Consider the following 12,571-nt stretch of genomic DNA (forward strand, 5'->3'; position numbering starts at 1 on the left):
GTACTATATAGTGCAAAGCAGAAATGGGATGAGGTACAATTTAGGTACAATTTACAGTAAGGTGTACGAGTTGTAGTGCAATCCTTCATCAATAAATATAAAGTGTGGGGAGTGGGTGCTACAGTGTGTTTGTTTAAAGTGGGTGTGTGCTATAAAGTGTGTGGAGTGGGTGCTACAGTGTGTTTGTTTAAAGTGAGTGTGTGCGTGTGGATGTGTGTGCTATGTGCGTTTGGTGGTTGTTGTTGTGTAGTGTTCATTGTTCGTTTAGCAGCCTGATGGCCTGGGGATAGAAGCTTCTTCTGAGTCTTTCTGTGCTCGCCTTGAGACTCCGGTATCGCTTGCCTGACCGCAGCAGTTCAAAGAGGCAGTTGTTCGGGTGACTGGAGTCTTTAATGATTCTCTTAGCCTTGCCCTTGCAACGCTTGTTGTAAATGTTCTGGAGGGTGGGGAGCCCCCCTCCAATTGTGCGTTCGGCTGAACGTGTCACTCTTTGTAGTCTGCTTCGGTCTTGTGCAGTGCTATTCCCAAACCAGGAGGTGATGTTGCCAGTCAAGATGCTCTCTATTGTACATGAGTAGAAGTTCTTAAGGATCTTCTTACTGAATTGGAACTTCCTTAGGCGCCTGAGGAAGTAGAGGCGTTGTCGTGCCTTCTTCACAACACTGTCAATGTGTGTGGTCCATGTCAAGTCCTCGGATATGTAGGCTCCGAGGTACTTAAAGCTGTTGACTCTCAACCGGTGCCCCGTTGATGCTGAGGGGGCTGTAGTCCTTGACCCCCGACCTCCTGAAGTCCACAATCATCTCCTTTGTTTTGCTGACGTTCAGGGAGAGGCTGTTTTCCTGGCACCATCCCGCCAGGACCTTGACCTCTTCCAGGTAGGCCCTCTCGTCGTTGGCAGAGATCAGGCCCACCACCACTGTGTCGTCAGCAAATTTGATGATTGTATTGATAACTGTTATTAGCTGAGCAGGAGAGCAGCTCCACATTGCTGTAGCACACAGGGATGTTTCACAATGTACCAGTTAAAGCTCTAAACAACTCTAATCAGAGTTTAGGTGGCTTTACCTGTCAAAACCCTTCAAATCACCATCCACGTGCAACTATACAAATTAAATAAAACCCAATGATATGACAAACCAATGTATTTGACTCGTCTGAGAAATCTGTGTGTTACTGTATGTGTTGTTATGTTTTACACAGACTATATTGTGTGGAAATATCCTCTCCTCCCTTCAACATCCATGGTTGAACATATGGTGGACTTACATTAACCAGATTGTATATTATACTGTATATTGTATATATGTATATTGTATATTCCTCTTTACTTATTATAATTTTTTTTACTTACTTTCTTACTTATTTTTTGTTACTGTATGAAGCACACTCTCAGGGGCTCATACAGAACCAAGCATTTCACCGTAAAGTAAATTCTATTGTGATAATTAATAAACTAACTTGAAATTTGAACTTGATGATCATAACGGATTCATTACTCAATGCTTGTATATATATATTAGGGCTGACCTCGACTAGTCGAATAGTTGACTAATCGATCGAAAGGAGCCGTAGTCGACTGCCAACCTCTTAGTCGAATGCAAAAAAAGAAAAATCAATTTTTAAAATATTTTATATCATATATCATTCTTTCCAAAAGCAAAGAGGCCTAGAAGTGTGGCTAACGCTAATGGCGCGCATACCAGCAAGGCTAACTGCCTAAGAAAACGGGCACAGAGGCATTGAAAGAGGATTTCACCGATCTAATGAACACACAAATATAAAAAAATGATTTAACCTTTATTTTGCCAGGTAGTCACTTGAGATCAATGATCTCTTTTTCAAGCAAGACCTGGCCAAAATGGCAGCAAAACAAAAACAAACATACAAGACACAAACAGACAAAACCATAAAAGGCAAAGTGGGGGAAGGGGATACATTTGAGCTGCAGCAAACAAGATTGAATGGGATTGGGGGGAGATTGGAGGGTAGGGTAAAAAAGGTAGGGTAGAAAGATAGGGAAGGTGAGGCTTTGCAAATATATAAAAATAATAAAATATCAAGATGTATCGATCAGTGGACCAATTGCATGCTTTCGCAGAATACAAGAAGCCTTTAGTCGACTCCTTCAGACATTAAGCACCCCCACAGGCCAAATGGAATGATAAAAAAAATATATATATTAAATTCTTCTTTTAAATTTTTTTCATTTGGGGGTTGTAGTGGCACATTTTGGCCAATCAAAGTCGACTATACAAATCCTTAGTCAGGGACAAGCCTAATATATACAGTATATATGTATATTACATTTTTACATCAAAATAAATTCAAGTACCAACCTGGGTCATGGCCCTCATGAAAGGAGCACTGATGTTACAGCTCCTCTGATTCTCTCTGTCCTCAGAACGACACTCGATCTTAATGTCCGACTGGTCCTGTGGAGAGAGAGGTCATCGACATCCAGTCGTGCTGTTTCTCATTTCAAACCATCTGTGTAACACGACTAACACATCTCCTCTAAGAGTGTCACATGACTAACACATCTCCTCTAAGAGTGTCACATGACTAATATATCTCTTCTAAGAGTGTAACATGACTAACACATCTCGTCTAAGAGTGTAATATGACTAATATATTTCTTCTAAGAGTGTAACATGACTAATATATCTCTTAGTGTAACATGACTAACAAATCTCTTCTAAGAGTGTAATATGACTAATATATCTCTTCTAAGAGTGTAATATGACTAATATATCTCTTCTAAGAGTGTAACATGACTAATATATCTCTTCTAAGAGTGTAACATGACTAATATATCTCTTAGTGTAACATGACTAACAAATCTCTTCTAAGAGTGTAACATGACTAATATATCTCTTCTAAGAGTGTAACATGACTAATACATCTCTTCTAAGAGTGTAACATGAATATTGTATCTTCTAAGAGTGTAACACGACTAACACATGTCTTAAGAGTATAACATGACTAATATATCTCTTCTAAGAGTGTAACATGACTAATATATATATTTTAAGAGTGTAACATGACTAACATCTATCTAAGAGGTCAATCTTTTTTTAAGAGTGTAACATGTCTAGCACATCTATCCAAGAGGTCTATCTTTTTTTTAAGAGTAACATGACCACGACCCAACGTTACCTTGACGATGAGGCTGGAGAAGAGGTTGGGGGAATGGAGGATGCTGAGCGTTACCTTGACGATGAGGCTGGAGAAGAGGAGGTTGGGGGAATGGAGGATGCTGAGCGTGGCTCCGTAGGCGTTCTCTCCGCGGTTCTCCAGGACAGAATACACCACCACCCTCTTGCGACTGGCCTCCAACACGCGCTCATTCCCGGCTAACGCCCCCTGCTGGTAGCACAGCTCCCAGTTGGCGCGCTCACTGTCACCACAGAACTGCCTTTTGGGGGGAGGAAAGAGTTAACACAGCTGTACTGTGTAGACAGGAAGTGCTCACTCTACCTTTAATCTCTTTGGGTGTACTGTGTAGAGAGGAAGTGCTCACTCTACCTTTAATCTATTTGGGTGTACTGTGTAGACAGGAAGTGCTCACTCTACCTTTAATCTCTTTGGGTGTACTGTGTAGACAGGAAGTGCTCACTCTACCTTTAATCTCTTTGGGTGTACTGTGTAGAGAGGAAGTGCTCACTCTACCTTTAATCTCTTTGGGTGTACTGTGTAGACAGGAAGTGCTCACTCTACCTTTAATCTCTTTGGGTGTACTGTGTAGAGAGGAAGTGCTCACTCTATCTCACTCTATCTTTCATCTCTTTGGGTTCACAGTAGTTACATCTGAAGGGCCTGCAATTTAGTCCACAATACATATTTACTATCCATCGGTATTCTGCCTTATGTCACCAAAATGTGGAACATCTTTTTAAGGCAGTGTGAACCAGGGGTGTAAAGTACTTGAGTAATTGTACTTCGTTACAATACTTAAGTACTGTTTTTGAGGATTTGTACTTTACTCAAGTATTATTAGGTTTGTATAATTGTACTTTTACTCAATTACATATAGTAACTCAATTTATTAGGAAAATAAAAAAGATTTGATAAAAAAAATAGAAATGCTCCCCGAAAAACCAGTGGTGGAAAGTAACTAAGTATTTTTTACTCAAGTACTCTACTTATCATTTTGAGGTACTTGTACTGTACTTCATGTGAGTATTTTCATTTTTTGGGAACTTTATACTTTTACTCCACTACATTTATCTGAACCCATCAGTTACTAGTTACTTTGAAGAAAAAGATTTTGCATAGAAAACGTGGCAAAAATGTAAGAAAGTTATTTAATATTTCGCATTTGAAGCCTGTCGACTTCAAGAGGACGTAATCAGAGCAGCATAACTGGACCGCATACCACTTTAACATGACATTTAATCAGAGCAGCATAACTGGACCGCATACCACTTTAACATGACATTTAATCAGAGCAGCATAACTGGACCGCATACCACTTTAACATGACATTTAATCAGAGCAGCATAACTGGACCGCATACCACTTTAACATGAGCTTTAATCAGACCAGCATAACTGGACCACATACCACTTTAACATAACATCACCTTTAATCAGAGCAGCATAACTGGACCGCATACCACTTTAAGATAATCTTTAATCAGAGCAGCATAACTGGACCACATACCACTTTAACATGACCTTTAGAGGTCAATGGTTAGAGAGGATTGAATGCTCCCAAGCACTGGGATACACAAACATCATGTAGAATACATACTTTTACTTTAGATACTTAAGTAGATTCAGTAGCAAATATTCTTTACTTTTACGTATAATTTGAATGGAGGACTTTTACTTTTACCAGAGTACTCATTTATCTGGGTATTTCTACTTTTACTTAGTAAAGGAACGGTGTACTTCTTCCACCGCTGCCCAAAACGACTTGAGCTCACCTGATGTCCAGGAGGTCAGCGTGGCTGCGGAGGGCGAGGTCAGGGACACAACTCTCTTCCGACTCACAGCCGTTCCAGAAGGGGAGCTACGGGAGGAGAGAAGGGTCATTCCAGAAGGGGAGCTATGGGAGGAGAGAAGGGTCATTCCAGAAGGGGAGCTACGGGAGGAGAGAAGGGTCATGCCATGGTGACAAAGGCACGTTACTTTGAGTCCAGTGACACGGTTCCTGTTTGGCATGGTGTGCGTCAAGAGAGTTCACCTGCTCACCGGTTCGAATGAACTAGATGGGAAAACTGCAGCCGATTAAGATCTGACCTCTACAGTAGGCTATACGGAATTAATTATATACCTGACTGCTGTTGTGACCTCACTGTCACCCTTCCCCTGAACTATGAATCACTAAAGACACTTTCTAACTGCTGCTGTGACCCATTGTCACCTCCATTTTATATTGTAAACTGTGAATCGGAACATGCAATGTTACTCACTGTGTCTTGTATATATCTTATATCATTAAAAAAAAGAAATATTTAGCACTCGCTTGTATTTAAATTGTAAAAAATAAATTAAGTATTGTGTGATTTTGTGTGAAGGGCGGACTAGCAAAGTAAGATTTTCATTGTACGGCAAACTGTCTGTTTAACTGTGCACATGACAATAAACTCTTGAATCTTGAATCTTGAATTGATCCAAGCCAACAAAGGAGTATGTATGTGTGTTTTTTCTTTTATGAATTCATATTGCACATAATTTCCATCATTATTAATACATAAATTAATTTTATGTCATTTAATTACATGATAATTATTACTTTGATTTTATTTTATTTTTTTAAGGTGGTGGTCCAGCCAGGCTCTAATGCTGCTACTCACCTCAGCCCTGAGGGAGGTGGACCAGCCAGGCTCTAACGCTACTCACCTCAGCCCTGAGGGAGGTGGTCCAGCCAGGCTCTAATGCTGCTACTCACCTCAGCCCTGAGGGAGGTGGACCAGCCAGGCTCTAATGCTGCTACTCACCTCAGCCCTGAGGGAGGTGGACCAGCCAGGCTCTAACGCTGCTACTCACCTCAGCCCTGAGGGAGGTGGACCAGCCAGGCTCTAACGCTGCTACTCACCTCAGCCCTGATGGAGGTGGACCAGCCAGGCTCTAATGCTGTTACTCACCTCAGCCCTGAGGGTGGTGGGCCAGCCAGGCTCTAATGCTGCTACTCACCTCAGCCCTGATGGAGGTGGACCAGCCAGGCTCTAACGCTGCTACTCACCTCAGCCCTGATGGAGGTGGACCAGCCAGGCTCCAACGCTGCTACTGTACTCACCTCAGCCCTGAGGGAGGTGGACCAGCCAGGCTCTAATGCTGCTACTGTACTCACCTCAGCCCTGAGGGAGGTGGACCAGCCAGGCTCTAACGCTGCTACTCACCTCAGCCCTGAGGGAGGTGGACCAGCCAGGCTCTAACGCTGCTACTGTACTCACCTCAGCCCTGAGGGAGGTGGACCAGCCAGGCTCTAATGCTGCTACTGTACTCACCTCAGCCCTGAGGGAGGTGGACCAGCCAGGCTCTAACGCTGCTACTCACCTCAGCCCTGAGGGAGGTGGTCCAGCCAGGCTCTAACGCTGCTACTCACCTCAGCCCTGAGGGAGGTGGTCCAGCCAGGCTCTAATGCTGTTACTCACCTCAGCCCTGAGGGAGGTGGACCAGCCAGGCTCTAATGCTGCTACTGTACTCACCTCAGCCCTGAGGGAGGTGGACCAGCCAGGCTCTAATGCTGCTACTCACCTCAGCCCTGAGGGAGGTGGTCCAGCCAGGCTCTAACGCTGCTACTGTACTCACCTCTGCCCTGAGGGAGGTGGTCCAGCCAGGCTCTAACGCTGCTACTCACCTCAGCCCTGAGGGAGGTGGACCAGCCAGGCTCTAATGCTACTCACCTCAGCCCTGAGGGAGGTGGTCCAGCCAGGCTCTAACGCTGCTACTCACCTCAGCCCTGAGGGAGGTGGACCAGCCAGGCTCTAATGCTGCTACTCACCTCAGCCCTGAGGGAGGTGGACCAGCCAGGCTCTAATGCTGTTACTCACCTCAGCCCTGAGGGAGGTGGACCAGCCAGGCTCTAACGCTGCTACTGTACTCACCTCAGCCCTGAGGGAGGTGGACCAGCCAGGCTCTAATGCTGCTACTGTACTCACCTCAGCCCTGAGGGAGGTGGACCAGCCAGGCTCTAATGCTGCTACTCACCTCAGCCCTGAGGGAGGTGGACCAGCCAGGCTCTAACGCTGCTACTCACCTCAGCCCTGAGGGAGGTGGACCAGCCAGGCTCTAACGCTGCTACTCACCTCAGCCCTGAGGGAGGTGGACCAGCCAGGCTCTAATGCTGCTACTGTACTCACCTCAGCCCTGAGGGAGGTGGACCAGCCAGGCTCTAATGCTGCTACTGTACTCACCTCAGCCCTGAGGGAGGTGGACCAGCCAGGCTCCAACACGGGGCCTTCATCAGGCTTCTGGAGCCCCGTCTCCAGCAGAAACACCAGTGGACGCCCGTAGTCAGTTGTCTCCTGTTGGAACCACACACACATCATTCAGTATTTGAATGAAAATCATCATCATCATCATTATCATCAAGCTTCATTTATTCTCGAAAATACAATTGAGGTCACCCTCATTGTCAATGTCGTTGAGACTTTACAGACATTTCAATGCACACATTTCTACAATATAACAATAATAAATATTAACAACTATCTTCCTGGATTCACTGAATTGAAAGTGAATTGACCCGTGACCCCCCCCCCGTCTGACCTGCACGTGGAAGCCGACGCGCTCGCAGCGCTCCTCTCCGCGCTGCAGCGCCATCTTGCGAGGCTGCTGTCGGTCGCTGTCGTCCAGAGCGGCTCTCGAGGCGAAGCGTCTCTCGTCCAGCGCCAGGCTGTACCACACGGCTGGGGAAGGGGGTCAGGGTTCAGCGTCAGTTTACACACAGTCTCTCCTGGTTACACATGACTAGCGCTGTCGATGAATATTCTATATTCTAATTTATAAGCGAATTGTTAAAAAAAAACATACATTAGATTGTAAAAATGTATATTCGAAGTGTGAATTGTGTTTTTTTTTATAATTTTTTTTTAACCTTTTTTATTTTATTTCTTTTTTTCAATACAGTAATAACAACAATAAACAGGACTTCACAGGACATAGTAACAAGAACAACAAGAACGAAAATGGAAATAACAAACAATACAAAAAAATTGCACCCTTACTTACAATTCATCATGAATTGAAAATGGGGGACCCTGATGTAAACAAGACGAAAGTCTTTCTCTGGTCTGCATCCCCTTAACAATTGTGTATGTATTGAGCCATACTGTATTGTACCCATTAACCAACTTCGAAAGAGTGCCTAAGCTTAACCAGTGATAGAAACAGGCGTCACACGATTGGCACAGATGTCACATGACCAGAAACGTCAGTGGCCAATCAGATCGCGGAAAAATGCAAGTTAGTTGGTAAAAGTATTGACGCTGGCCGGCGTCTTAAAAGAGACCCCCTGAGCCCCCGGCCTCCAGCACATTTAGGGGAAAAGCTTTCCATTGTAAAGAAGAGACACTGGGCCTCTGCATCTGAACTGAATTAAACATAGCCGACTTTCCTCACATCTGCATTCACTTGTGAATACTGACTGTACGAGTGACCAATCAGTTTGTCTCCATTTGATTGACGGCAGCTGGCAACCACTCACGTGGCCCGCCTGTGAGACTGGAGCCAGCATGCGTCTCATTATGCATGCATTATGTATATTCTGCTCCGTTCAAGTTAACCCTTTCACTACCACACTACCAAAGGGTTAACCCTTTCACGCCATTAACCGTCTGTAGTGTGGTAGTAAAAGGGTTAACCTTCTGTAGTGTGGTTGGGAAAGGGTTAACCGTCTGTAGTGTGATAGTAAAGGGTTAACCTTCTGTAGTGTGGTAGTGAAATAGTTAACCGTATGTAGTGTGGTAGTGAAAGGGTTACCCCTTTGTCGTGTGGCAGTGAAATGGTTAACCTTCTGTAGTGTGGTAGTGAAAGGTGATCCTTCTGTAGTGTCGCAGTGAAAGGGTTAACCGTCTGTAGTGTGGTAGTGAAAGGGTTAACCTTCTGTAGTGTGGTACTAGTGAACGGGTTAACCTTCTGTAGTGTGGTAGTGAAAGGGTTAACCCTTTGTCGTGGGGTAGTGAAAAGTGTATCCTTCTGTAGTGTGGTAGTGAAAGGGTTAACCCTTTGTTGTGTGGCAGTGAAAGGGTTAACCTTCTGTAATGTGGTAGTGAAAGGGTTATCCTTCTGTAGTGTTGCAGTGAAAGGGTTAACCCTTTGGTAGAGTGGTAGTGAAAGGGTTAACAAGGACACACAGTGTCACAGCCCTGAGACGTCCTGTGTGTTCTCCACCTCTCTGCCCTGGGAATCACAAGGTTCCTGGTGCGATTCCGCCTCCCTTGGTTAGCATAAGACTCCCTACAGTAGATGCAACACTGGATGGCACAGGAAGTCCTTCAGGAATGCCTCACTGCCTCACTGAGCATAGAGTGACAGCATCCTGGACTTTTGACTTGTGACTTATGACTTTTTACTTTTAGATAGACACTTTACTTTTTTTTATTACTCTACATTTACTGTATATTACTGTATATTTTTGGTTGTATATTTTAGAATGTATATACATATTTTAGAATGTATATCCCATACTGTATTTCTATTTGGATTGAATTGTGATTTTAGATTTGACTACCTAATGTTTATTGTGAGCGGTCTGTAGTGCTGAATTTCCTCGGGATCAATAAAGTACTTCTATTCTATTTATATGTCAAGCAAGACACTTAATTAACCCCTAACCTTGCATGGCCATCTCTGCCGGCCGTGAATGGGTGAATGTGAATCTTTTGCCAGAAACTATTGGATGGGTAATTTCCGGGGCCTATTCTTCTGATGTCTCTCTCTCTCTCTCTCTCTCTCTCTCTCTCTCTCTCTCTCTCTCTCTCTCTCTCTCTCTCTCTCTCTCTCTCTCTCTCTCTTTCTCTCTCTCTCTCTCTCTCTCTCTCTCTCTCTCTCTCTCTCTCTCTCTCTCTCCCTCTCCCTCTCACTCTCTCTCCCTCTCTCTCTCTCTCTCTCTCTCTCTCTCTCTCTCTCTCTCTCTCTCTCTCTCTCTCTCTCTCTCTCTCTCTCTCTCTCTCTCTCTCTCTCACCCTCTCTCTCCCTCTCGCTCTCCCTCTCTAGGTACAGGTGACTGCAGGGACCAGAGCTGCATTAAGCAGAACTAAAACACGCTGCTTACATGTAGACGTTTCTAATAGAAGGTGTTACTGAACATGAAAGTCCCCAAAAACAGCTAATTATGTTTCTGTCCCACGGAGACGACCAGGTTGAGGCGAGTCCCTCACTAACCCACGCTCTCATTATGTGACGTTTTACATTTGCCTTTAAACTGTAAACACCTGTCTGTAAACACCCACAGTACGGTCTTTTCAGTACAGAGGTTCACCTAACCACTCCCTTCCTCACTAAGCCACACCTACTACCCACTCCCTTCCTCACTAAGCCACACCTACTACCCACTCTCTTCCTCACTAAGCCACACCTAACCACTCCCTTCCTCACTAAGCCACACCTAACCACTCCCTTCCTCACTAAGCCACACCTAACCACTCCCTTCCTCACTAAGCCACACCTAACCACTCCCTTCCTCACTAAGCCACACCTACTACCCACTCCCTTCCTCACTAAGCCACACCTACTACCCACTCCCTTCCTCACTAAGCCACACCTAACCACTCCCTTCCTCACTAAGCCACACCTACTACCCACTCCCTTCCTCACTAAGCCACATCTACTACCCACTCCCTTCCTCACTAAGCCACACCTACTACCCACTCTCTTCCTCACTAAGCCACACCTACTACCCACTCTCTTCCTCACTAAGCCACACCTACCCACTCCCTTCCTCGCTAAGCCACACCTACCCACTATCTTCCTCACTAAGCCACACCCACCCACTCTCTTCCTCACTAAGCCACACCTACTACCCACTCTCTTCCTCACTAAGCCACACCTACCCACTCCCTTCCTCACTAAGCCACACCTACCCACTATCTTCCTCACTAAGCCACACCCACCCACTCTCTTCCTCACTAAACCACACCCACCCACTATCTTCCTCACTAAGCCACACCTACCCACTCCCTTCCTCACTAAGCCACACCTACTACCCACTCCCTTCCTCACTAAGCCACACCCACCCACTATCTTCCTCACTAAGCCACACCCACCCACTATCTTCCTCACTAAGCCACACCCACCCACTCTCTTCCTCACTAAGCCACACCTACTACCCACTCTCTTCCTCACTAAGCCACACCTACTACCCACTCCCTTCCTCACTAAGCCACACCTACCCACTCCCTTCCTCACTAAGCCACACCTACCCACTATCTTCCTCACTAAGCCACACCCACCCACTCTCTTCCTCACTAAACCACACCCACCCACTATCTTCCTCACTAAGCCACACCTACCCACTCCCTTCCTCACTAAGCCACACCTACTACCCACTCCCTTCCTCACTAAGCCACACCCACCCACTATCTTCCTCACTAAGCCACACCCACCCACTATCTTCCTCACTAAGCCACACCCACCCACTCTCTTCCTCACTAAGCCACACCTACTACCCACTCTCTTCCTCACTAAGCCACACCTACTACCCACTCCCTTCCTCACTAAGCCACACCTACCCACTCTCTTCCTCACTAAGCCACACCTACTACCCACTCCCTTCCTCACTAAGCCACACCTACCCACTCCCTTCCTCACTAAGCCACACCTACCCACTCTCTTCCTCACTAAGCCACATCTACCCACTCTCTTCCTCACTAAGCCACACCTACCCACTCTCTTCCTCACTAAGCCACACCTACCCACTCTCTTCCTCACTAAGCCACACCTACCCACTCTCTTCCTCACGATGGGTGTCCTGGTGTCCACACTGAGACACACCACGGCAGACATGCAGGTGACCTCTTTGCCTCCCCGGTGGCAGTCCTTGTTGAAGATGTTCACCTTCTCTGGTTCGAAGCTCAGCTTGGCTTGGATGCGCACCACACCACGGGACCTGGGGACATCAGAATCAGAATCAGAAAGGTCTTTATTTGCCAAGTAGTTTTCACATACAAGGAATTTGCTTTGGTCGTTTTCGGTGCGACATTAGCGGACAGCAGTGCATGTGAGCGGATCGGAGCGCGAGCGGCGCGGGGCGCGGAGCGGCCGGTTTTGACGTGAGCGAGGAGTGGGTTTTAAAATGAGTCGGCGCGACGTCCGGAGCGAGAGTTCTCCTCCGCTCCAATCCACTCCAGGCCGCTCACAGTGGTTTAACACTGATGTAATATATACATGCAGTACAATGCCAAAGCAACAGATGGCGATGTACAAACATGAAGGCCATTTTCAACCAATGAGAAGGGTGAACCTGTGATAGGCTGTTCGTTCAGGCTTTGTCACTGTAGAGACGCCCACACTCACTCTAGTTAGAAAAAGTATATCGACGCCATTGTTGTTGACGTTAGCTTACATGCTAACGTTAATGGCAGCGACCATAGCATTGTGGCTCGGCTAGCCTATCATCG

The 12,571-nt window shown here is 45.9% G+C and overlaps 1 protein-coding gene across 1 annotated transcript in view; it reads right to left on the reverse strand.

Moving 5' to 3' along the window:
- LOC311245541 (integrin alpha-11-like) overlaps positions 1–12,571 on the reverse strand; it is a gene marked incomplete at its 5' end in the record, with an annotated part of 157,699 nt that overhangs the window by 47,692 nt on the left and 97,436 nt on the right. The window contains 6 exons of the mRNA XM_084335415.1: positions 2,340–2,435; positions 3,214–3,418; positions 4,931–5,016; positions 7,367–7,477; positions 7,722–7,861; positions 11,897–12,060. Coding sequence (XP_084191541.1) covers positions 2,340–2,435; positions 3,214–3,418; positions 4,931–5,016; positions 7,367–7,477; positions 7,722–7,861; positions 11,897–12,060 — 802 coding nt within the window. The remainder of the gene's footprint in view (positions 1–2,339; positions 2,436–3,213; positions 3,419–4,930; positions 5,017–7,366; positions 7,478–7,721; positions 7,862–11,896; positions 12,061–12,571) is intronic.

Source organism: Notolepis coatsorum (assembly GCF_963971535.1).
Source record: "Notolepis coatsorum genome assembly, chromosome: 18".
In the NCBI taxonomy this organism is placed as follows: domain Eukaryota; kingdom Metazoa; phylum Chordata; class Actinopteri; order Aulopiformes; family Paralepididae; genus Notolepis; species Notolepis coatsorum.